The 25,965-nt window shown below is 47.0% G+C and overlaps 2 protein-coding genes across 2 annotated transcripts; both read right to left on the reverse strand.

Annotated features, from left to right (window-relative positions):
* Positions 1-1,228: 1,228 nt before the first annotated feature.
* On the reverse strand, positions 1,229-20,311 carry Taf11 (TATA-box binding protein associated factor 11). Its single transcript, XM_077700852.1, has 4 exons — positions 20,104-20,311; positions 19,656-20,010; positions 16,534-16,809; positions 1,229-1,454 (listed from the first exon to the last, which is right to left on the reverse strand). The coding sequence occupies exons 1-4, from the start codon at positions 20,129-20,131 to the stop codon at positions 1,451-1,453; spliced, it is 663 nt and encodes a 220-aa protein (XP_077556978.1). The 5' UTR covers positions 20,132-20,311; the 3' UTR covers positions 1,229-1,450.
* A 356-nt stretch (positions 20,312-20,667) lies between these two features.
* Cyp33 (peptidylprolyl isomerase cyclophilin-33) lies at positions 20,668-21,809 on the reverse strand. Its single transcript, XM_077700851.1, has one exon. It carries the CDS (start codon positions 21,628-21,630, stop codon positions 20,707-20,709), a length of 924 nt encoding a protein of 307 aa, XP_077556977.1. The 5' UTR covers positions 21,631-21,809; the 3' UTR covers positions 20,668-20,706.
* Positions 21,810-25,965: the final 4,156 nt, after the last annotated feature.

Here is a 25,965-nt window from a genome sequence, read left to right on the forward strand (position 1 = left end):
CATCATTGTGAACTTTTTAAAAAAAAAAAGGCTTAACGGAACAAAGTAAAAAACAGTACAAAGACGTATACGAGATGTACAAAATGCGACACGCATAGTACCCATGCAGGTGACAGAACGTCTTGCGTATTGTTTTTTAACTTGTTCAGTAAAGACGGTGCTTTGAAAAAATACGTCTGTATTTCCCCTCTCGCTGCATAGTGGCCTCAGCGGTAAGACATGGGACCTGTGAGCCATAACGTGTGTCACGTGGCAGAACATCTCCAAACAATAAGTGGACAGAAGCCTTCAGTCAAGTTGTTTAAATCCCACTGTGAGATCAATATGCAAGTTTCAGCACATTGCTTCGTGTTGCACAGTTAATGCAACAATCGATTTAATATGTGGAACTGAAATATGAGGGCTTATACGATGTTCCGCCCTTATTCAGATACCTGCTGAAGGCTAGGTGAGGAAAAAACAAGCAAGTAGAAAAAAAACAGGTTAGAACAAACCCTGACTACGACGCTCCTTCAGGGGAAGCACTGGCTGGTATTTACTACGCCTTTTTACATTTGGACCAAGTAGTATTAATGCATTGCTTATCCCTCATAAAGTCAAATTTTCACTTTTGCCTATTTTGGTATGCTGTAGAATAAATAGAATGTAGTTTTTTTTTTTTACTAGTTAGCATAGACGTTAATTCCAAATACTTTCACTCAGGTCCCCATACGTTCGCACAGTATACCGGTTTAATTAAACCTAATGCTTTTAGAAACAAACAAACAAAAAGAAACGGGGGTATGCCACAGTTATATTTACCAGTTTTCATTATAGTAAAATCCAGTTAAGGTGGCTGTACAACACGCAATATACAGAGAGAGCAAACGCTCTGAATTTTGATCACATAAGCTGTAATGCCAATAATAGGCATCCCAAACTTTCTGAATGCAGTAAAAACTACAGTTCTAAGCAGTATGGTCACAAGAATAAGGAATAGGCAAGGAGGCCTAAGTAAAAAAAAAAAAAAAAAACAGTTCAAACAGTGTTTCAAAAAACAAAAGCTAATGCAATCATTACAAGAACCTGTGAGTCTAATGGCCTAATAAACTTAAAACGATTTTTTTAAACTGCTATTGTGCAACAAAAAAATGCTTGAGAAATCATTTGTTATTTGCTTGTATGTATATGGACCCGTGCCTCTCCAAAAAGCTTTTGTATATACAGTGGCCAGAAATCACCTCACACATCTGTTAGAAGGTCACGATGCATTCATTTATTTAAATATGTTTCATTTCATATTTACATTTCATGAGTGGCACACGACAATGTAAATAGAATTAACAAAGTGTACAAACTGTGCTGAATAAAGAAAAAAGTATTTTACATGTTTGCATCAGAAGTTTCGGCATGCTGAGCAACAACAGGCAGTCAAGCAATCACCACGGCTTGTCTTCCAACTGCGCTGACGTCACCTAACAAAAAGGAGGCAAAACAACACAACATTTGATAGTGAGTACCGCAACACTTGGTGCAAATGAAATGAAAAGAAAATGTCCCCAGGAATTGCATGCCATAGTGCACTGTGACATTGCTTGGTCGTTCAACAGCCCCTATTGGCTTCCACTTGGTCACAAACTTTATGCCCAAGGTTTGTGTAGGGAACAAGGTAAGGGCGGCAGTTTGGCCACCTGCACTGAAGTGTGCGCCACTGCACCTCCAGTGCGGACGATGTTTCAATGCGCACGATTGTGGAACAGCGTTTATAAAGGCGATTTTTGTATCAATATGTCTTCAGTGGAACAGCAGGACAAAATACACGTTTGGTTCATTCAGATAGTTGCCACATGAGAATAACAATAATGGAAATTTTAATGCAAATTTCTAGCTATTAAAAAAAGCAGAGGAGCAAGTGAGGAGCACAGAGCAGCCACTTTTCTGTGCTGCCCTTGTGGCGTCACAGCCTGCGCGATTGAAGGCCACGGACAAAATCTGCCACCAGTAAACAAGACGTTGCGCAATTGTGACGAGGCCAACGGCACCATTGCTGACGTGCGGTGGAAAAGTCGAAAGCTTGTCGGTGTTAGTGACCTCCTTTTTTTTTTCTGCGAGAACTATGTCCTTCGAGGCCAGAATGGAGTTGAGTGAGTGCGAGTCCTTTCAAAATAAACAAGGATGTATGCCGTCTTGACAATTCCTTCAAAGAAAAAGCACTCAACTTAATAAACAAATGCGCTTTCACAAGCACAAACCAGGGACACAAACTCTGTGTGACTGGCAACACAAGTTCACTGCTGTTAGCCCCGGGGTTTCCCTGGCAGCTTGCACGCAAAGCCAGTGGGTACCACCAGGCGATGACAGGGCTGCAACTGTCCGCACCGTGCCGCTGTGAAGCCACTCGTGCTTGTATAAATGTCCCTTTATAGTGTTGAAGGTAAGTTTCATAACCAGTAAGAACACTGAAGGGCTGTGTTTACAAGCTTGAGTGGAGTGACTAACTTTTTCATTACCACAGGAAATCGACTGATTTTTAGGGGTCTAAGACACTTTTTTTCCTGCTAAACATATTGTTTAGGCACTAATTGCAGCAACATAAAATGCAGATGATTTAATGCCCTTTCCAACCACACCAGTTTTTAAAATGTTTCCATACATGATAGTTACAAAAAAATATCAAAATAAGAACTTTTGTCAAGTCGTCGTAGAAAATAGTAAAAAAAGGTGTTATGTACAACAAACCACCAATAGTAGAAAAAATTTCGAATATACAGGGGTGAGACAGCTGCGCATATTGCGCAGTTTTGATACAAATTTGTTTTCCTGTGCCAGGCTGTTCCAAAAGCTTGAAAATTGCAAACATTGCACCAAATTGCTCCAAAACAGTCTGAGAGCCAAGGATTATAACGCTCCCGTCAGTTTAACTGAAGAAAAATACTTACTGACGGCACAATTTTCCAGCACCCTCAAGGTGATGCTGTATGTAAAGGTTTAATTGATTGATCATTCAATAAAAAACCCGCATAAAATTGTCCCCGTGATGGTTTTTCTGAAAGTCACAGTGTCGGGTTGCAGAAGTTATATTCTGTGAGGTTTTCAAGTTTTCCCATCGAAAACCATTACAAAGTATTCTGGAAAAAATACTGAGGTGCCAAACTACTTGTGCAAGTTGATAAAAAAACAGCAATTTTCGGAGCTCCGTATCTCCGGAACGACATTACTGGGCGCCTCCATCTTGGTGTGGGGAAGATAGGAAAACATGGCCTCCGGGCGAGGAAGTTGCTCGTGGTTCAAGCAGAGCGCTCTTCGCCAATTTCTACCGTGGTTTTGGTTACGGGGGGTGGCTGGGATTACATTTAGTCGTTTGATGTGTTGCGGGAAGTCTCGCAACTCGAAAGACGGGAGTTCATCAAAAAAAACATGGTGTCCATGAATTCGCCATGGTTCGGCCTTGAGTGTGAGGCGCGGTGCGTGCTTGAAGTGAAATTTCGGACTCATGGCGGTGTTATAAAAGGCTGAGTTATTGCTGCCTTTGACAGCGAGCGAGCGCCGTGAATGGGACGATTGACATTGCAGAAGTGGCAGCGCAGGCTACATGGCCGTAAGATGTTCAAGCAGTGTCCGATAGCGGGACGGACTATTATTGCACGCTAGTAATAATGTCTCATCCATCTGAAGTGAAATTTAATGCCAAGCGGGAGGTGGCTAAACATACCAACGTTACTCAAATTACGATCGTAGTGAACATGCACCTTGGGGATTGAAATGGGAGGGCTGGTGGGGTGCGACGACTGTCACCTCGCTTTGTGCAACTTTTGCCGTGGCTCTACACTTGGGCGTAAAGCCGAGCCTGGGATTACAAAAATAAAAATTTCGGCATTCTCTTGATAATCAAAATGCCTTATGATTGCTTAGTCTTTCAATTCGATATTTTCAACGGTGCTCCGCACTACCTATGCATTGAGCCTAAGAATTTAAAAATGGTTTGTAAAAAGGTAGCGCAGTTCCTACCTTGTGATGCTCTGTTAGAAAAAATTATTGAAAGGCTGTTTCAGTGATATGTACGTTCAACATCGATTATGCACTCCCCCCCCCCCCCCTGAATATACATCTTGTAGGGAAACATTTTCAAAAACACATCACAGAAAAATGGTTGACTTCTGCGGAACAGTCAATTCTGTCAGATATAAAAAAAATGTTAGCACGCATGGTGTTCGCGCCATGTGGTGAAGCCCTACCTCCATTTCAAAATGCGAAATTTTGGGTGGTTTCCCGGAGGAAATCTGGCGGTTTGACATTATCAGAGGCAGCAATTTTTGCCCACGTGACGTAAAAACATCTTGTCAATGACTGAGTTTGCATTCACGGCCAGCACAGTACTCGGGACATACAATGCAATTCAGAAAAACCTGCATGGAGTTGAAAATGAAACTCGGTGGCTGATGCTTGTTGACGTTCACTGTGATCTCTCAAAGCATTAACCTGCAGTTTATTATTGTCTTCTGACTTGCTATTGTAGCGCTGCTGAGGTGCGACGCATGAGAATTGTGCCCTGCAAGCTTTCACTGAGTAGCTGTTGCATGGTGAAAGAGTTCAGCATTACAAGTTTCCTGCGTTGCCGCGCCAGCTGACATTTTTCAAAAGAAAATACCAAACCTGTTGTAGACTCTGTCAGAATAGACAGCTCTACTAAGGATCAACACTAGACCTCCAGAGATACCCTCGTATGGAAACGAAACTGGCCGGCGAAAAGTTGGCGGTGTGCACGGCTGGTTTGAAGCACTCTCCTTGTCGGAGCTGGTATCTGGTGACTGGGTGTTATCTTTTGACTTGTATCAGAAGTTCTTATCGCATAAATCGGGTTAGAGTGGGATGAAATCACAAGCGGCATGCTTTTTTCGAGGATCAGTAGCAGACGCTGAAGGCATCATGGCAGATAGAATTAAAGTTGGGTAACTGTATAGTAGTGCCATATACAAGCTTCACAATGCAGAAACAAAACCGAAACTGTTGTAAACTGTTTGCGAATGGTCCTGTCGTGAATAGACTTACAACACCACTTAGTACTACATGCACAAAGGCAATAAAACTGCCCAAATCACAAAATAACTTTGCAAACAGGCACAGCCTGATATTTTCAGACGATTTGAGGAATTATTACTGTCAGAGTGCAAACCTGACGATTGAAAATCATCTTCTGATTCACCATTCATACCCCGATAATGAAAACCAAACGCTGATGCAGAGTAATTATGAGTGGCATGCCTTCTTTGGTAGCAATGACGCACGATGACCACGCCCCTTTTCCACACCCAGGTGATACAAACGTGTCAAAAATAATGTTTTTGTTGCAAGAATGAAAACAAAACTGATTTTGAAAGGGCATTTTCTGAGCTAACCTCAAATAGCTTTACTTGTTCCAGAAACGCCTGGAACTCTATAAAAAGGGACTCTAAGGTACTGTTCAAATTGAACGATTTTGGATAGGCGTGGTAACAAAAGAGTTAAGCCTTAATCAAGTTTACAACCAGAGAAACTGGTGCCAGAATCCACATTTTTTAACAGCGTGGCACATCCCGCGGCCTTGTCAAGCCCTTGCAGTTAGGGCAAGCAGTCAAAGTCTGTGCAAAGCCTTTGAAAGTTTTCCGCAGTCAAGAAATTCGCGAGTTAGATTTCTCCCCCATTACTTTTCTCTGGCTGATCTGATAATTAACAGTTTTTTGTGACATTCTTATTGCAATTTTCCTTTCAAGCAGAGACATGCTGTCACCAAGATCACTTTTGCTAGACTTTGGTAACTAAAAATGTGGAATTACATTCAAAGGCCTGTTCCAGGCTAGCCATTTGGTGGAAAATAAAGAACAAATTTCTGTACGTAATAAGCCAAAGAGTTTATAACAACCAACATTAAAGGGGCCATGCAGACAAAACACAATATTGGTTCGTTCGAAAGACTGCCTCGTTAGAATCATACTGATAACCCTTTTAAACTTCGCTCAAATAAGCTATACAATTAGGGAAAAAGGGAATGGCCATTTGACCCACTAGCTCATTTCCCGCAACAGAACCTACGATGTCACATGTCCAGCTCTGCAATTGGCTCAGGCCGGCAAAAGCAAACGTAACTTAGGCAGGGCTTATAACATAAGCCTGCCGAACGAGCTATTGGGGCCTAAATTTAGGGCACTATCTTTTTATAGCAGTAAGAATGGTGGGGTAAACAGTGGAAGTTACGAAAGTACACGTAAACTCAAAAGTAGCGAAGCATACTGCTGTTGGTACTGCGCACTATGCTCATCTTAGCTGCACAGCAGTGTGGCGCTTTTGGATTCTCTCTCATAGGACACTAGCCAGTTATTAGAGAAGGTGTCTTACGTGACCCTGTTTGTCAAGCATACTCCCGCGTTTCACGAAACGATTACTTTCTACCACAACAAAAACAAGCCAGGAGGAGCAAATACGGTCACAAACAAAGCAACGGCAGACAATGGTCCGCGGCTGACTGTGATAGCACCATCTTGGAGGACTGACGGTAAGCAAGGCTGCAGAGCCTAATGATGCACTGGAAGTTCGTTTCAATACCCGCCTTCATGACCTAATGGCAGATGTCACGGAAACACACGATTTAGCAGGAGAATCAAAATTTTAACCTAAACTGATTAATTTCTCAGTGAATAAAGCATCCTTTGCTTACAGACAAGTGCTGGGGGCACTATAAAATACAAAATCTTTTGAATAAAACCAACTTGTATTTTGTCTGCATGGCTCCTTTAAGGCCCTCTGGTGGGTTCTCAAATTATATGCTCAACAGTGCCCAATTTCGTGATGCAATCAAGGAACAGAAGTCACAATGAGAGCAGTACAAAGGCTCTGCACACGGACGCCACCGGTTCACACTTTTTAGTTTTCACCATGCTGCAGCCAGCTTGCAAGATGGACTACAACAGAGAAAAGGAAACACAATGGCTCCTCCAAACAATGCTGTGTCTGCATGTTTTTTCTGAGACCCCAACACACCTAACGCACTAGGCCTGTGAGAATATTTGTCAAAGTGGTTTTCTTGTTAACAACAAGTGGTTACTTATGCCACAAAAATAAAAATAATGGGGAATAAAGTTACCCTGAAACATAAATAACAATTAAAGAATTGGCACTAAGGAGCCTCTTGAAAGGTTGAGCAAGAAATTCAGCCTGCGAAGAGTCAGCACACATACACACTCACTCATGCACCTAGTATGGGATTAAGCGGTTTGAAAGCGTGCAAGTACTCACAAGCGGTAGAGCATCAGTCGTGAGAAGTGGAACAAGGCATGACAAGAAAGGTTAGTAAAGGGTGTGACAGGGAGCACAGCCAGAAAAAGGAAATGGAACAAGTCCGGTGTACCCTCATCACTCGAATGCGCATGTTAAGAGATACTATGTGCAAAAGCGGGGTCAGGGCTGATTCCACAAATCAACACTGGTCTAATGAGTGCCCGATTTTGACCCCTGGACTCCTTGCATCTGTGCACTACAAGTCACCCCTTCAACTTTTGGCCACTGCCTATTCCATAGCAGAAGCTTAAAGGGGTCACACAGACAAAATGCAAGTTTGGTTCATTCAAAAGATTGACTAGTCAGAATAATACTGACACCGTTGTTAACATAAACTTCACTCAAAGAAACGTGGGGTAAACAATGCTAGTTGCGAAAGTATACGTAAACACAGAGCTACCAGTGTGTATTGCTGTTGGCACTGCGCGCACTACGCTCGTTAGCTGCACAGCGGTCCGGCACTTTGCGGTTGCCTCACATGACACTGGCCTATCGTGTAAGCAATATTGCCTTACATGACCGTGTTTGTTGAGCACACCCAATGTTTCACGAAACGATTACTTCCAACCGTAACAGAGACTGGCCACCAGGGGGCAAGCAATCTCAGCATGGGCTCCGAAGGTTTTGTTCCAACGAAAGGAAAATAACCATTTCTTCGACGAAAGAAGCTCAGTACCAGATCTCGGAACTCACAAGGATCATGGGGATACCACATTTGCCACCGTGAGTCAATATTTTACGATTTTATCGCCATTCAAAGTTCCGAAGCGGCGGTTGCACGCTAAGCCTACTTGGAACAAGATTGACACCGGCACGGCTCCGCGATGCCACCGCCAGCGGTGATAGAGGAGACGCCTTCAACGATGACGCGGCACCCCTGACGCGAGACAATGGCATGGATAACGAAGATGAGGCTGAAAACTCGAGCGCAGCGGACACCCAAGAAGATTGGATCAACGTCATCAGTAAATATACGAAGAAGGCCAAGAAACTGACCGGAGATGGAGTAGCAGACAGCCTCGTTCCCGAGATAGAAAAAAATCAAGAGTACTAAACAAATCACGCCCCCAAAACCACCGCCACTCCCCAAGAACGACTTCAAAATGGTCATCCGCCCCAAAGACGGCCTTGACTTGAGAAAACAACATGCAGCTACGCTCTCCAACAGCCTTCTCTCCGCAGCAAGACTCACGTGGAGGCAGGTCCACCTACGTGTTCGTATTGATCACGATCAGAACATCATGACCGTCAGCACACCGCACGAGCAAGTAGCACGGGTACTCAGTACAGTTACCCAGCTCAAAATTCAAGACAAAACATACGGTGTAAGCCTCTACGGACTCTACCCACATGACTCCTGCAAAGGGGTCAGACACGACGTACCAGATCACCACACCCCGGAAGACATCCTAGGAGACCTCTGGCTACCAGGATGTGAATTCGTGGCGTGCAGAAGACTCAGAAAGACCAACTCCATCGTCGTTACAATACTGGGCTCCAAAGTACCATTCTATGTTTACTACAAGGGGGTTGAAACCCACTGCTATATCAACAGGAAGACGGTCCCGTACTGCTTCACGTGCCACAAACTCGGACACCGCGCGGACGTGTGCCCAACCACTGCTGTGGTGGCTTGCTGCAAATGTGGAGTGCACAATCCTGAGCAAGGACACTTGTGCAACCCCCCCTGTGCTCTCTGCCAAGGCAGTCACCTAACGGCTGACAAGGATTGCAAACAACGATTCAAGGAGCCCCATATACTCAGGAAGACGAAATGGGAGAGCGAACACACCCCACGACAGGAAGACATCAACCGAAGATCCAGAAGCAAGCCCAGGGGCAACGAAGCAAGCTACTAGGCCAGGTCCAGGTCCCAGTCATTCCCGGGTCTCCGCAGCGGCAATAATCGGAGCCGTTCGAAATCCAAAGCACGTGTTGATCGGGCCAACAACGCGGGAAACAACACCAATCAGATGAGCTGGGCCAATCTTCTCACTCCCACTGTGTGTCCCCCTGAAACACCCTGTAGTGATTGTGCAAAGCTACAACAGGAAATTAAAGCATTACGTGCTGAGCTACACACTCTTAAATGTTTAATAACATAGGAACAACCTCCCGCCATGGCTAAACCAAACATTCCGCCCAGCAACAAAAAACGCAAGATAGAATCTGCCCCGAAATCAGATGCTTCCTCCCCCACTTCGAGCGCACCAGACATGGCACAATCCGGGACCATAGCTGAGCTGCTACAAGCATTCGACAACGTTGCCAATCGTATGAGTGAAGAATATAACAGCCTGTCGGAAAATAAGTGAGCTATCTACTCAGCATCAACAAACCGTTAAGCAGATACACGCTCGTTTAGATAAGCTCGAAGCCCAACAGCCATCAATCCCTGGTCGTCTGGCCAGAAAAGAAAAACCGTATCACCGCCCAGGATCCACCGACGCAACCCAGATAGAACTGTCCACCATCAACAATGGCTAGCCCCAGGACACGCAACCCCCACACCCTCCGCATCTGGCAGTGGAATTGTAGAGGATACAAGCAAAAGCAAGGACTTCTGCATCAATACATTGGCTCCATTGATCACCCCCCAGATATTATTGCCCTACAGGAAACTAACGCCACTGCAAAGCTTCCTGGCTTCATTACGCACACCACGCAAAAGGTCGAGATGTCTGCACCCTCGTCTGAAAGGACATCATAGCCGTCCAACACATTCTCACTGCAAGCGAGCACGATCACACGTTTACGGAACTAATCACCCAGAAACCCGGCAAAGGGCGCAGCACTTTCGTTCTCAATGTTTACTGTTGCCCGAAGCATAAAAGAGCCGGTCTCGCATCTCTCTTCCACCAGGCGACTATGAAAGCGGGCACAAGCCGCCTCCTTATAATAGGAGGCCTCAATGCAGCTCATCCTGCCTGGGGGTACTCCTACTTTAATAAGCGAGGAAAGGAAGTCGGAGACCGTATGGACGAAGTAAACCTGACGCTAATTACTAATCCCGCCGAACCCACAAGAGTGGGGAACAGCGTCTCGCGGGATACTTGCCCCGACCTCACTCTCGCTAAAAACGCCCCCCACAACTCCCGGCACAATCTGAAGGAAAACCTCAGGAGTGACCCCATGATAATCGAGACTGAGCTTCAGGGATCCCTCTACCGAAGGCATCTCAGTGAAGCTCGAACCACAGATTGGCATAATTTAAGGGAAGGCCGGCAACAAGCTCCGAAGGGCCCCATCATAGACATCGAAAATTGGGCACAGAAACTGCGAGAAGACATTAAAAGCCACACCAGAGTCCTCCAAACCAGCACCCAGACCCCAGCTATAGACAGCCATCTCTTCCATTTGTTGGAAGCTCGGCACAGCCTCACTAGGTGATGGAGGAGACAAAAACACAACCGGAAGCTTAAGCTCCGCATTGCAAAACTGACGAAGGAGGCAGAGGCCCACGCAACGAAGCTCTGCCGGCAGAACTGGCTTGGAAAATGTGATGAGCTCCGAGGCACTCTAAGCACATCCAAAACCTGGAGTCTCCTCCGATACCTCATTGACCCGACAAAAAGCAAAGGAGAAACTAGTAAAACCATGCAGACAATCATTCATCAATTTCCGGGAACCACAGACGATTTGCTTTGTGCTCTCCAATCGCGCTATATACCCAGTTCACCCCCTTTCCACCCGCCTCCGTACAATGGCTCCCCAAACGCTCACCTCGACCTCCCAATCACCGAGGCAGAGGTTAGGGCAGCCCTTGCAAAAATCCGTATGAACATATCACCAGGAATGGACCAAATCACCAACAGAGCTCTGTCAAATCTTGATGATAACTCAATCTGTGCACTCACGGGATACATGAACGATTGTTGGGAGAGAGGCGCCATACCCTCAACATAGAAAGAAGCCGAGGTCAGGCTTATCCCAAAGCCAGGCAAAGACCCAAGCATAGAAAATCTGAGACCGATTTCTCTTCATGTATTGGAAAGCTCATGGAGCATGTTGCTCTTAACAGATTTCAGGGCTACCTTGAAGAATCCCAACGCATGCCACACACAATGTTTGGTTTCCGGCCACATCATTCAACTCAAGACATTCTCCTGCAAATTAAAGATGTTCTGAGCAAAGCCAACAAACTCACACCGAAGGCTATTTTGGCCCTCTACCTAAGGGGGGCGTTCGATAACGTCAAGCACGAAGTCATCCTCCAAAACTTTAATAACGTTGGCTGCGGGGAACGAATGTACGCATACATTCGAGACTTTCTAACGGGTCGTGTGGCTGTCATCAAAGTTGGGTATGTGAGCTCTCAACCCATCACGATTGGATGCAAGGGCACTCCGCAGGGGGCGGTGCTTTCCCCGCTTCTCTTCAATATTGCCTTCATCAACCTTCCAAGGCAACTGGATCGAATTCCAGGTCTGCACCACGGAATATATGCTGACGACATCACGATCTGGATAGGGGAAGGCTCAGAAGGCGAAATGCAAGACAAATTACAACAGGCTGCAGACGTTGTCCGAACCTATGCAGCAAACTGTGGCCTCAAATGCGCCCCTCAGAAGTCAGAACTCCTACTGGTGCAAAAGAGATCTCGACTCATGAATGCCACTAAGACAACCATAGAAATAGAATTAGATGGGGTCCTCATCAAACCCTCACCCTCCATCAAAATATTAGGCATGATCCTTCAAGAAGACTGTTCTAACTCTCAGGTGATCCGCAAACTCGACTCTTCGATCAGTCAAATCACCTGCATGCTACGCCGTATCACAAACAAGAAGCACGGAATGAAAGAACAAGACACACGATTCGCCTCGTGCAAGCTTTTGTTGTATCCAGAATTGTCTACATCGCTCCCTATGCCATACTCAAGACGTCTGAATGCAATAAGTTGGACGCACTAATCAGGAAGGCCTACAAACAAGCCCTCGGACTACCGATAAGCACATCAACCGAGAAACTGCTTGGGCTTGGACTCCACAACACCATAGACAAGATCATAGAAGCCCACCTGACCGCTCAGCAGCAACGACTCGCCACCACTCCAACTGGCCGTCACCTTTTGCGCCATCTCGGATACTCAGTAGTGAATTCGGGGCCTGACATGGAAGATATTCCCGAAGAAATCAGAGAAAACATCAATGTTTCCCCTCTACCTCGAAATATGCACCCTCAGCACCATGAGGGCTGAAGAACAGCCAGAGCCGAAAACTTAGAGAGAAAATATGGGCAACAAAGCAGGGTGGTGTACACAGACGTGGCAGACTACGCCTAACAGCATGCTATGACGGCAGTGGTCACTGACACGGCGCGAACACTCACGAGCCTGACACTCAGACGCACCAATACCCTGCAAGCGGAAGAAACAGCCATTGTGCTTGCCATCTCTCAAACTGAAGCCATGACTGTAATCTCAGACTCACAGGCAGCATGCAGGAATTATATAAATGGACGAATTTCCAAAACTGCCCTTCAAATCCTCCAGCAAAACCCTCCTAGGAGAAATGCGACTATCCTCTGGACACCTGCCCACTCCAGTCTTCGTGGAAACCTCGTCGCTCATACGAGTGCCCGAGAATTAGCCGGCCGGGCTCTACAAGAAGACCAGCAGAGGGTTAACCAGCCGTCAGTCACGTACAGAGAGATCATTCAACATTATAGGCTTTCCCGACAGATATATCTGCCAGGCCATAAATCCCTCACAAAAGAGCAAGAAACCTCACTTAGGCAGCTACAGACCAATACTTTTCCGCACCCTGCCAGGCTCCACGCTATATTCCCCACAATGTATACATCCACTTGCCCTCACTGTGGAGAGCTCTCAACCTTATATCACATAGTGTGGGCTTGTCAACATAATAAGAATATAGACAGAATACGAAATCCAACTTTAGAGCAGTGGGAGCGAGAGCTGGCCAGCTCAGATCCTGACCGTCAGCTTCGGCTGATCGAGAGGGCGAAGGCGGCAGCAAGCTCTTCTGGGGTCCTGGACTGAGGGCTCCATTCACAGCGCTATTGTTTGATATGAACAAAAGTTTTCCTCCTCCTCCTCCAACCGTAACAAAATGCAAATGCAGCCACAAACGAAGCGAGAGTGGACAGCGGTGCTGCACAGTATGGTGGCGCCATCCAGGAGGATTGACGGTAAACAAGACATTCCCAATCCACTGCAGAATAAATGGCGCAAGCGTCACGAAACACACAATTTGGTAAAAGAATCGAAATTTTATCTTAAATTGAGTAATTTCTTAGTGCATAAAGCATCGCTACTGCCGGAGAAGCGCTGAGGGCACTATAAAACACCAAATATGTCGAATAAAACACACTTGCATTTTGTATGCATGGCCCATTCAAAAAGCAGTGACAAAAGTTTAGCTAACAAGGGTGGGGAACCCTTTCAGGAGACATTTTTTTCCAGAAGTTTTCCCAGCAAGGCAGTGCGAAAGGGTGACTGCCAAGAAACAAAAACAGCAACTAGGCATAACATGGCTTGGGTCAATGTGGTAAGACAGAGACATCCCTTGAGTATCTTCTTCACACAAATATTTTGCCTTTGTTTTTATCATAGAGCAGAGACCACCGATGCCAGTGTTATGCGACAACAAACCTTGATGCAGTACATGGAAACCAATCTGAATGTGCTCCCTACTTCTAGACTGCACCTGTATGGAACTCACCATCGGAGCACGCGTCAGTCATGGTGGCAGGAAGGGATCTTCCTCTCTCGCTGCAGCTCGTATTAACTTTTTAAGTTTCGATGGCTACCTAACCCTGGTGGCCCAAGAAATGCCGAGAAAATCCGTATATTGACAGTAGAGCAAGGAAACGCCAGTTGCAGGTATAATAAAGGTTATTTTATGGACATACTAGGAGATCCATACATAATAAAGTTTTGAACAAAGCTTACAAGCCCACCCTGCCACTAAATTCCTGTAGTTGGTCATAAATGAAAACATGTAAGAATGCACTTCATATTAACTCAAGAATTTTACTCCAACAAATTTCACGACATGTTAAATTTAATAGCAAGCAAAATACGCTTGAGATAAACACACCACAGGAATCTTTGGGTCCTGCTTAAGGCATAAGCAACTAAGGAAAAGCACCACCATCAACCACTTTTAGTCGGAAAGCCCTGATAGCAATACCAGCAACAGGCAGGCACCAAAGGCATTATTCGGGCCACAAACTTTACTACTAACACAGCCCAAAGCAACCTTGCATTTCCTCAAAGTAAAGCACCGATGATTGGAACCCGGTTGTTGGGTGCTTGCAGAAGAACAGCAGCCAACCATAGTTTGGGTGTCACGCAACTTCTACGCTGTCACTCCTGAGCAGAATGCTAATTTTATCAGTGGCCTGGTTGAAAAGTTTAAAGTTCGTTAGTGGTCTTGTTAGCCCTAAGGCCAGGTACAAATAGTTCTCGCCCCCTTTTAGATTTTAGTTTGGCTCCGCAACAAAATTCCCGTTATTTGCCTCCACTTCACTCACTGCGACCAGCATGTGTGGAGCAGGATCAGCAGGTGCCCCCCTGCACAGCTGGCTGCCTCTCTTATCTGCACTCTTGCCAGCTTTTGATGCCTCGCGCGTGAAGCAAAGACATTCTACTTACACAAGAAGCTGACAATACTCGGGGACACCCAAAGGTCCGCAAACATACCGTCAGTGGCCCTAGCAGACAGCGAGGTCGAGATGCCCCCGCACGTGCAGAGGAGCCGAGAGGAGACGTGTGGGGATGGGTTGGCACCTTCTTGTCATCACATTCGTATCATTTAGATTCTGTACCAGAGACATCTTCTCTATAATTCTGTGTCTTCTGAAGAATTGAATCAGTTGATAGTTTGCGCATCGTCCTGTCTGTGTGTTGTTTCTTTTCTGTCTGAATCCTAAATCAGCACAATGCAGCAGTGTGCACCAAAAGGTACAGAGCCAACACGCCCTATATGAAAGCACAACTGCATAAAGTCCCTACTTAACGAACGCACTCCATGCATTCTATTCTTCCAACATCATAACTCGCATTTTTCTTATTAAGGTTATAGTGTACGTGTTACTAGTGAGCTGCTATACTAGAGTATATCAGAATATCAAAAATTAAAATGATCTCCCCCTTGTTTTCACTCACCTCAGCTTTTCACCTCTCAGAGAAAAAAAGGTGGCTGTGTTCACTACAGGCAGTGAGCATCGCCGGTGCCAAGTCATTTTTTGTGAGACCACCACTTTGTTCCCTAACGGTGACCGCCTGTCAGGTTTCACAATGAAAAGTTGCCAAAACAGAACAGCTCTGCAATGCCTAGGCGCACAACAGGCAAGATCAACCACAATTATCTGATCTTCGGGCATACTGACAACTTAATGAACTTACTGGCACAAGTGAGCAGCGTATTGCCCGAATCAAGCCGGAAGCTCTATATCCTCAACTCCTTGAGAGAGAGGATATCACCTTGTGGCAGGGCAAGCACCTACCAACCACACGGGAAATGTGCAAGGAGAAACACAACATATCATCGGTTCTGAACTTCCTCAGAAAGCTTGATTATGAGAGGGCACGCCAAGCGGCGAGGTTCATGAGAGATAACGCGCGCTCGCATTCACTATGTTGCCATTGCACAATTCGTGTAAATAAAACACACAGTTTACTGAGTGCTGCTCCTTTCCTTTTTATTTTCCCGCCTTCTCCTTCAACGGCAATGGGCACGGACTCGCTTGCAAGTCTGCAACGGTGGTGGCTGCTCATGTGCCACTGACCTGAGTGCCGCTGAGTGGGGAAGGAGACACTGATGTGCCTGCATGACTGGTGACTGTGGTTCAGCACACAAACCTCACGCAAAAGAATTCAATGTAGCACAGTCACGCCAAAAGTGACACTGAAATCGATCTATCGAGAACTGCTTTGGTCCAGCAACACAGAGCAGTGAGCCTGCAGCCTCCTCTCCACTGCAACAGACCCCGAATGTAGTTTACAAGTGGTTAGAAAGGGAAGGTAGTGAAAGCGTAGAGTGCACAAGAGAGCTTGTTACAGAGTGGTAGAAGCTGGTACAGTGCTTCGCAAGTCCACAGTTTAAAAGCAAGCGGGCAAGCACAGCATGAAAAGGGTAGCGGGCCAAGAGGGAGCAGGTTAGGCAGAGGGGCCAGATGTTGCCTTGTGATGGGAAACCGTGCTCGGTGCCATGAACGCGAGGACGGAAAAGGCCCAGCTCGGGAGTACTTTGGCGGGCTCCTCAGCAGAGGTACCTGAGGAAGCAGGCGGGCCGCTTGCACCCGTTGGGTATGAAGCCGCGCGAGCGGAGGCGACGCACGGCCTCCCGCAGGTGCTTGGGTTGCAGGGGCCCCTGGTCGCCCTGGCGCTCGAGCACGTCCAGGGCCTCCTCGATCACTTCCCCCACGAAGACCTTGGCGATGCCAGACACTGCAATCACCACGTTCTGCGACACTGAGCAGCCTGTGATGGACTGCACCAGGCGCTTCACTGCGGCCTTGGGGAACGCCGACCGGCGGTACATCTCGTACCTGCGCCCAGGGAAGGAAGGACTGCACTTTGCACTCGGGCTTCGGGGGTAGAAATGCACCCTGTCGGAACTTCATTACCGCGAGGACAAAGAAGAGATCACAGACGTCAGCAGACGACAGTGAGGAAAGATGGCGGCTTTCAGGCGTGTTCTGTGTGCAGTCTAATGTAAATAGTTCTTCTCCCATTACCGAAGGTTCTGTTGCCACAACAAAGTGGTGCTGAAACCCGGGATGAACAAACAATGGTATCTAAGCAACAGTTGCGACCTTATGGCTGTACTGAATTGAAACCAGCTTAACCATGACCAAACGCCAACTGTACCCAACTGGAGATAAATTGTACTGCAAATGGAGTGCTCAACGTGCCATTATAACAATGCTAATCTCCGAAGCAAAAGCTGCCATTTTGAGGATGGCAACAACAAACACGGAGATGTTCACCTTTACCGTTCTCTTTGACTACCTTTCCATTGAACTCTAGTAGAGCGACATTACATCGAACTATTATTTATAACTGGCATTGCCGCTGAACAAGAGTTCATGGACACCGCTGAGTTCAGCGACTACATTGTAGCATGGCAATCCATCTTAAGACAAGTGACGCATTTCCCGCAATGTGATCTCTATGCCATTTGTCTCAGGTAAGAACGAGTCCCATGTCATAGCATCCCTACTACCTACCAACCAAACGATAGGTGGCACGGTGACGCTTCTCAAGACATGTGTTTTGAAGCTTCAAGCAGCTGTGTGAATGCATCTAATGGTATCGAGGACCGTTCCCATGACCCCGAAATACATAAAACAACACCGACCACTAGCGCCCAACCTGAGCTGAAAGTGCAACGTCTACCTGCGGAGAAGGGCGCATATCCGGACGTCGTGCCTGACCTCGCTGGACAAACCACAGTGAAGCGAATTCGTCAACACGCAACACCCGAGCCAGAACTGGAGCCGTCGCTGCCAAGCACGCATCCCCAAGGCAGCTGTGGCATCCATCTGGCATAAAAGTAGGCGCACCCAAGGAAGCCTCACCTAACGGAACGTGGGCGAATCAAACAGGAAAAGACAAGAGGAAGCATGAAAAAGACACTGATGCCATTGCGAGAATTGCTTTAAGCTGTCTCTGCGCCAATACACGAACCTGGAACTAACGATTTGCGTCACTCATGGCGCGCTTGGCAGACATCCGGGACCATGACAGCTTCCACTTTGGAGAAAAGAGCAGGGCAACGACAACCGAACAAAGGCTTCTGCTGCTGTTCCGCATACTTAGAAATGCAGGCACAACAACTGTCAGCGAGGCTACTGTTTGGCCGGAATGACTGGAAACAAACTATGCAGGAAAACACGCCGCTGGTAGAAGTACAGACCCAAGGATCAGTGCAAAGACTATCTATCTCCTACGCATCAGTTTTCTTTTTTTTTTTTCCTGCGCGGGGGAGGTTCTTGGAAGTTTATTACCACAAGGACAAAGAAGTGATCGCAGACGTTAGTAGAAGATGACGATGAGGAACGATGGTAGTTTTCGGTGTGTTCTGTGTGTAATCTCATGTAAATACAGTTCTTTTCCTCCTATCAAAGGCGTCATAGTCGCGACAGTACCCAGTAAAGAATTGTATCAAGTCGGCAAAGAGTGAACACGGGTTTAGAAGGCAATGTGACCGAATAATGTGGCCGAAAACAGGCAGGTCTGCACATTGAACCTGGTACATTACACGAAATCTCATCCCCATATGTAGGCAAGTTTTTACTTTACAAGCCACAAACTATGGAGAAAAGAATTTTAGAGGCCCATCAGTAATGACTACAGCACTTGTACCAAGATAGTAGCAGAGATGAGGATCATGAAAGCACAAGTAATTCATAAACAACAAGACTGATCTGACAGTGCAAAGGACAGCACTTGAAAAAAGGAAGAAAACGCAAGCTCTTGTGCTCCTCTGTGCCATGCTCTCAAAAGAAAGCAAGGCGAAAGAAAGTATAAAAAGGCTTCTGCATTATTAACAGCTGTTTTTCGAGCTGTAAAATTCGAGCTGTAAAGCAGCGCACACATGCGCAGCTTGCTACTGCCAGAAAATTCACTGCAAAACTTATAAATCGATAGTACACTATTCAACGCGCGAAACTACTCACGATGCACAATACATTTCTTCCCAGGAATGTTATATAACAAATTAAGATCTTTAGGAAACTGTTAAGGTGTTGTTTTTTCCCCCTTTGTAAACGTGTCTTTCGTTTTTCTTCCCCATGAAAGTATCTGCATTTCAGCAAACTCAGTTTTGTGATCAACAAGTGTAAGCATTAAGTTTTGTTTCCTTCTAATAGTGATAATGTCTGCAATAATCACTGCAATCACAATTTCCGTTCTTGTATAACTTAATCCTTGCATTGCGTTAGATACATTGCTGTTGTAACAGACTTTATTTGTCAAGCTACCAGTGCGGGACCTGCGGCTTTGTCAAGCCAACATCCTGTCAACCATTTCTGCAAGCCTCCAGCATCTTGTACTTCACTTGATGTAAATAAATATTATTACTACTACTATTATTATTAGCGTCAGATGGGTTGTCAACGCGTACAGACCGAGCTCGCTGATTGCAAAAAGCAAGAGAAACAATGGCGTGGGTTTGCGCTGAGACAGTTGGTTTGGGCTTGATGTTAAAGTACCTTAAATTTTGCTAATAAAAACTTAGTCCTACTTTCTACAATGGCACGAGCTTGCGCACTTTGAAACTATCGAGAGCTTTTCGCAGCCGGAAAACGTTGTTCATTGTGTACGCGAACTATGCGCGGTTCCTACCGACAAGGCCTGCCCGTAAGGTTCATGGACAGAAGGCCGGAATCACCTGTTTAGCTGGGCTTCGGAGAAATTGGACACGAGGACCTGCATTTTTTCGCGCTCCTCCTCCTCGAGCTGCTCGCGGGTCTTGTTGGGTACCGGCTGGCTGTCCGAGCCCCCACCTTCGCCTCGGCGCGAGGAGAGGCTCGGGCCCGGCGTGTGGCTCACGGACTCTTCGAGCATCTGCAGCGTGATCTCGTTGTCCGGGGAATCTGGCGCCTTCGGCTCGTCCCGATCGGCCTCGTTGTCCCGCTCGTGGTCATCTTCGCGCTCATTTTCGTGATCACGCTCGGCTTCATTGCCGTCCACGCTGACTGCGTCGTCCTTGGGGTCGTCGTCGCTTCTCGCCTGAACCAAGTCACCTGCGCCGTGTGGGACAGGTTTGATAGAGCGCTGGTGACTACTGCCGCACACCGAAAGAGAAGTTGCAGCCTGCGAAAGGCGCACTTGCTTACCTGAACTGCCCTCGGGAAATGCCGACATGACGGCTCTTTCGAATCGTTCAGATTTTCTGGCAAACGGCACCACGGTTCAGTGACCACGTTAATTCATAAAAAGTTTATGTAGCTGGGTTCACGAACGTGCTAGTAAACAGTACCGACAGTACGCCAGCTAACGAACACAAACGCGTTGCACAGCGCCGCCATGTTGTTTACGTCCACGAATCATAGACCAATGCAGAGAAGGCATTGCCTAGACGGATGGAACTACTCATGACAGCCGGCGGCCCACTTCATTCAAATTCGCGGTGAGATTGCTTCGTTACAGCATCCGCTTATTTGCTTGCGTTGTTCACCGGATGTGACCACGAGAATTAAATTTTTTTTTTGTGCAAAACGTTGCTTAATCAAAGCACCCTTTACGGGCTAGTTGGTCTGACATGATAGAAACAAAATTGCTCCAAAGAACAGTCCCTGTTCTGTGACTGCGCTGTGTGGTGTACCTTCTTCTGTTCGTCCTGTCCTTTCAGCGCAATTTTATTTCCATCATGTTGGTTAATACACCAAAAGCTACACAAGAAGAGGGACACAACACCTTTATTGAGCCAGTTACGAAGTCTACGTGTATTCCCCACTGTTGGAAATTTCAACTTTTTTGGAAACTTTTCCCGAAGAAGACCCGTACGACTCCATCTTCTTGACCACCTCCATACCACTGATCACTTGGCCGAAAACAACGTGCTTGCCATCGAGCCACTCCGTTTTGCCAGTGGTCAGAAAAAACTGCGAGCTGTTGGTGTTCGGTCCTGAATTGGCCATGGAAAGCATTCCCGGTCCCGTGTGCTTCAGTTCAAAGTTTTCGTCGTTGAACTTCCGCCCGTATATTGACCGTCCACCGGTGCCGTTGTGGTTGGTGATGTCGCCCCCCTGGCACATGAAGCCTGGGATGATTCTGTGGAAGGTGCTCTTGATGAAACCGAAGCCCTTCTCGTGCGTGCACAAGCAGCGGAAGTTTTCGGCCGTCATGGGCACCACGTCCTTGTAGAGTACAATGCGAATTCGCCCAATCTCCTGGCCATCCACACTGATGTCGAGGTACACTTGGGGGTTCACTACCTTCTTGGCTTTTTCCGCCGGCTCGCTCGTCTCGCTATCTGCCGCGACATCCTCGCCTTCCTCCTTGGAGTCGTCGTCGCCTTCCTTGGTGTTCAACGTCTCTCCGGCATGTTGCCGCAGCCAGCTGTCCTCGGACCAAACAGCTCTCGTGGAACCCTCCTTGATTTTCATGGGCTTGGCGACGTTCACACGGATAGTTCTGCCAAACAACTCGGAGTCGTTCATGTTGTCAATTGCGGCGGCTGCGTCTTCCGCTTGCTCGAACTCCACGAAAGCGAAGCCGCGGTGTTTTTGTGTTTCATAATCCAGAGGTATCTGGACATCAACCAGGTCGCCGAATGGGATAAACGCTGCGTGCAGCACCTTCTCGTCGACTTCCTCGGCCAGTCCACCAACGTAGACAATACGTTTAGATGTCGTTGCCATACCGATGAGTGTCACAAGCTGTGAATATGTGCTCGTTGCGGTAAGACCACTACAATGTAAAAATTAGCAAACTTATGTCTTAGGAATAACAGTGACCGGCGTAGCGACCGCGCACACACACGAAATGCAAACGAACGAACATAAACAAGCCCAATGTTGCCAGACCGGCCTTTAGATCTGCGCCAGCGCGTACTAGCGCCCAGGCTGTTGCAATCAAATCGCGGGCTCTTTCGCAGTGAAATTTTCCGCGAACATTTTACGGAAGGATTGACATTTCTGCGTGTTGGTATTGGTTTGACATCTTGGTGGGGCAATGCTAAAGACTAACACGAGGTTGCAGGAAATAGCAACGTGGGGAACCGGGAACTGTTGAATAGGAAAGGACCTCTTAGAACCTTAGGACCTCTTAGTTGTCGGCGTAACGCCAGACAGTTATCGGCCACTATCTCCCCTTCCCTGATCCCCAACAATCACTTCCTCCTCCTCCTCCATGGTTGAACATGTGTTGAACTCGGAATGACAAAAACGAACATACGAGTATGGATTTATTTATTAACATTGCTACATTCGCCAAAAGGAATTGTTTTAGGTGGTGTTATACAGGAAAATGAACACAAAGAATCACAGGCACGGCATAATGGTAGCAAAAAAAATCGAAAGAAAAAAACAGCGGGAACAACAAACGACAGCGACACACTCAATAAAAAAAGAGAAAAAACGCGTTTCAGATCACGTGCCCATGCTCAAGTGCTGCCAGGACTTCGCATACAGAGATTATAGCGGGAACAGCTGATGCAGATAACAGCAGAGCACTAAAAAACTACAATAAAGCGACCCAAGTCATGTTGTGCTCATGCGCAAGTGCTGCCAAAGCGCAGCGGAAAACAATTAAGTGGGGGCGGCAACAACAGTGTCGGGTAGGACGTGTAAAGGAGCCATGAAGACAAAATACAACGTTGCGTTATTCAAAAGATTTCGTGTTTCATAGTGCCCCCAGCGCCCTTGTCCGAATGCAAACGATGCTTTATTCCCTGAGAAATTAATTACCTTAAGTTAAAATTTTGATTTTCCCACTAAATCGTGTGTTTTCGTGGTCTGCAATGACATCACAGGAACCGACTGCTCTGCAGCCGATTGGGAAGCCTTGTTTCCCGTCAGTGAACCTAGATGGCGCCACAATACCGTGACAAGCCGTTTTCTGCCTTCGGTTTGTTTTAGAACGTATTTAACCCTGGCTTGTTTTTGTTCAGGGAGAAAATAATCGTTTCGGGAAACATAGTACTCGCTCGACAAATATGGTCACGTAAGACACCGTTGCTTGCATCAGTCGGCCAGAGTCGTCTGAGACAACCCCAAGCCCCGCCGTCCTGTGCAGCTAAACCAAGCATAGAGCGCGCAGTACCAACAGCAGTACGCATCGGTACTTCTATGTTTACGTGTGCTTTCGTAACTTCCCCTATTTGTCCCGCTATTCTTACGACTTTAAAAAGAATTGTGCCCTAAATTTAAGCGCAAATAGCTCGTTCGGCTGCCTAATTTGCGTTTGCTTTTGCCGCCCTCTGCCAATCGCAGAGCTGGCTGGTATGACATTACAGGTTCTGCTGCGGACTATGAGCTAGTGGGTCGCATGGCCATTCCCTTTTTTCCTAATTATGTAGCTTATTTGAGCGAAGTTTAAGAAAAAATTGGTCGCGTATGTGCTCCTTGCGTTGCAAATGTCGACAAAAGACGATAGCCTTTGTCGATATTTGCCGAGTAAATGCCTCCCTTCGCTTTCCCGCTCACCTCTCATGTTGCCCCTCTTGCGTCGCGCTCCTCCTAAGGTAAACACGCTAAAGGTTTGCTCAAGTCAATTTAAATTTACCGCGTTCCACTGCTTCAGGCCGGGTACCTCGATACGGCGGAGACGCACGTGAATCGAGGCGCCCTACTTCAACGTTTATAAAACCACGTTGCCTTGTCCAAGTCCACGTGCGTTCCAAGCAGAACGTAGAACCATTTAGTGGAACTGTGGCGCAGGCGACAGTGTGTTTTTTTTTCTACTGTACAATGTAGTATTTCATTTCGCAGAAATCAAGCATGTGTCATTTTTTTTATAAAGGAACCGTGTAAATTTCTCTTGTGTATTTATTTTCTGTCTTATATTTGCGTAATGTCTTGTTCTTGTTCAACAATGTTGACAAGTATGAACATATAAACCGGGCTTAGACGTTTAGATTCTGCTGTGAGTATATCCGTTTCACCAGTTTCACTTTAACGCTTGAAATGTCGATGTACGGCAAGAACATTTGGCTTTTTTTTTACTGTTGTCCCTTCGTCTTGATACATACATGGGCGGATGAAGGTACTGATGTCGATCTATTGCCACCTCCTCGCACACAACCTGTTTCAAAAACAAACACCTAGAAAAGGTGCGTCTCAGTTGCAGTGTCCCATGATAGGGATCGTTTAATGTCTGTAACGCAACTATTGTACCGCATTGAGTTTCAGCTATGTTTCTGTACTCTTCCTGTGAACACCTGTGAACTTTCTGTGGAGCGATCTTGGAGAAGCTTGTTTCACCACCACAGACATTTGTGGTGCAAAGTGTGACTGCCCGGAGTACTTGAAAACTGATTGTTTTTTTTTTTTTTGTTGTTGTTGTTGTTGTTGTTGTTGTTTTGTTTTTAGGGCATCGCTGTTACCAGTAGTCGCTGCGCGCTATTAGGATGGATCCAAGACACACTGCAGGCAGCCGCAGATGTTGTGAACAAATTCGCCAAAGGGTGTGGCCTTAGATGCTTCCCAGCTAAATCAGCACTGGTGATCATCCGGCCAAGGGCGCCTAAGAAACAAAAAGAGGACATAAAGTCACCCCAGAGGGCGAAGACATCCTTCCACGCGCCAGCACGAAAATTCTCGGATTAGTCATCCAGGCCGACAACAGGGCATCTATACCCGTTGCAAAACTAAAGCGCACGTCGGAACAAATCCTTCATATGCTCCGACGGGTGGCGTCAAGAACCTGAGGCCTTAAGGAGAGGGACACACTTAGGCTCGTCCAAGCCTTTGTGGTATCCAGAATAACATATGTAGCACCTTACCTCCTCCTGAACAAAGCGGACACACAGGTGCTGGACGTCATCATCCGCAAAGCCGTCAAGCAAGCTATTGGAGTTCCTATGAGCGCGTCTACATGCAAACTCTTGGAAATGGGCTTGCATAACTCGGTCGACGAGCTCATTGAGGCCCATCTCGCCAATCAGAAACAAAGGCTGAGCCAAACAAAAGCGGGCAGACGCATCTTGCAGAAAATCGGCTGGAAGGCGACGCTATCTGAGGACAGAGACCAGCTGCCAGATGAATGGCTGGAAGCCATCAAATCCAAGCCCATCCCCAAGAACATGAACCCAGCGTACCATGGCGGCAGGCGGGAGGCAAGAGCTCGTGCTCTCAACAGGCTTCTGGCAAAAGAAGAAGGAGCTATCTTCACGGACGCCTCCATGAATGAAGGTACGAACCGGTCAACAGCAACGGTGACAACCACGAAAGAGCTGCTGACGTGTGCATCCGCTGTAGTTCAGAGCATTGAAGAAGCAGAGGAGCTGGCGATTGCTCTGGCCCTTACACTACCGGACAAGACCAAGGTGGTCACGGATTCCCAGCAAGCCTACAGAAGCTTCCAGTGCGGCTGGGTGTCCCGGTTGGCCCTCCGAGTGCTCAAGGAGAAAAAACCTACTAAGGAAACCGTAGAATTAGTGTGGGTACCCGTACCGGCCCATTCTGCGGTGGAGGGTAACGAGTTTGCCCACCAGCAGGCCCGAGCACTGACTTACCGGGCCACGCCCGCAGTAGAGGCAAAAAACCAACCACTGCTTACCTACAGGGAAATAATCACTTATTACAAGCACGACAGGAGAAAACTACCAGCACCACACGCAGCACTCACGAAGGAACAGCAAACTATATACTGGCGAATCCAGACAGAGTCCTTTCCACACCCCCTTCTACTCAACCGCATGTTCCCAAACCAATTCGAAGAAGCTTGCCCAATCTGTAAAAAACTAGGCACTCTCCAGCACATGATAGGAGAGTGTAGGTTTAGCCCGAAGCACCCGCCCCCCTTACCCGAGTCTCGCCCCACCAACCCCACTCTACCCTTTAACGAGAGATGGAGGATCTTGCTGACCAGCCCCGCCCTGGAGGATCAGCTACTACTGGTCACCAGGGGCCAGGCGGCGAGAGCAGCATATGGATTCCCGTGAACAGGGAACCACCTCCGTCCAGTGGGGAGTTCGCAACGAACGAATCTTAAATAAGGTTTCTTCTCTCTCTGTGGTTTTGTAATAAATTCTC

Source organism: Haemaphysalis longicornis, unplaced genomic scaffold, assembly GCF_048455015.1.
Source record: "Haemaphysalis longicornis isolate Haplotype H1 unplaced genomic scaffold, Haemaphysalis longicornis Haplotype H1 scaffold_2, whole genome shotgun sequence".
In the NCBI taxonomy this organism is placed as follows: domain Eukaryota; kingdom Metazoa; phylum Arthropoda; class Arachnida; order Ixodida; family Ixodidae; genus Haemaphysalis; species Haemaphysalis longicornis.

Bases quoted from the DNA above. Each gene is read 5' to 3' on its own strand.
- Taf11 (XM_077700852.1), bottom strand. From the start codon at position 20,131: ATGTCGGCATTTCCCGAGGGCAGTTCAG. The intron at 20,011-20,103 runs GTAAGCAAGTGC...CACACGGCGCAG, and splicing joins ATTTCCCGAGGGCAGTTCAG to GTGACTTGGTTCAGGCGAGA. The intron at 16,810-19,655 runs GTGATTCCGGCC...CCCTGGGCGCAG, and splicing joins TCCGAAGCCCAGCTAAACAG to GTACGAGATGTACCGCCGGT.
- Cyp33 (XM_077700851.1), bottom strand. From the start codon at position 21,630: ATGGCAACGACATCTAAACGTATTGTCTACGTTGGTGGACTGGCCGAG.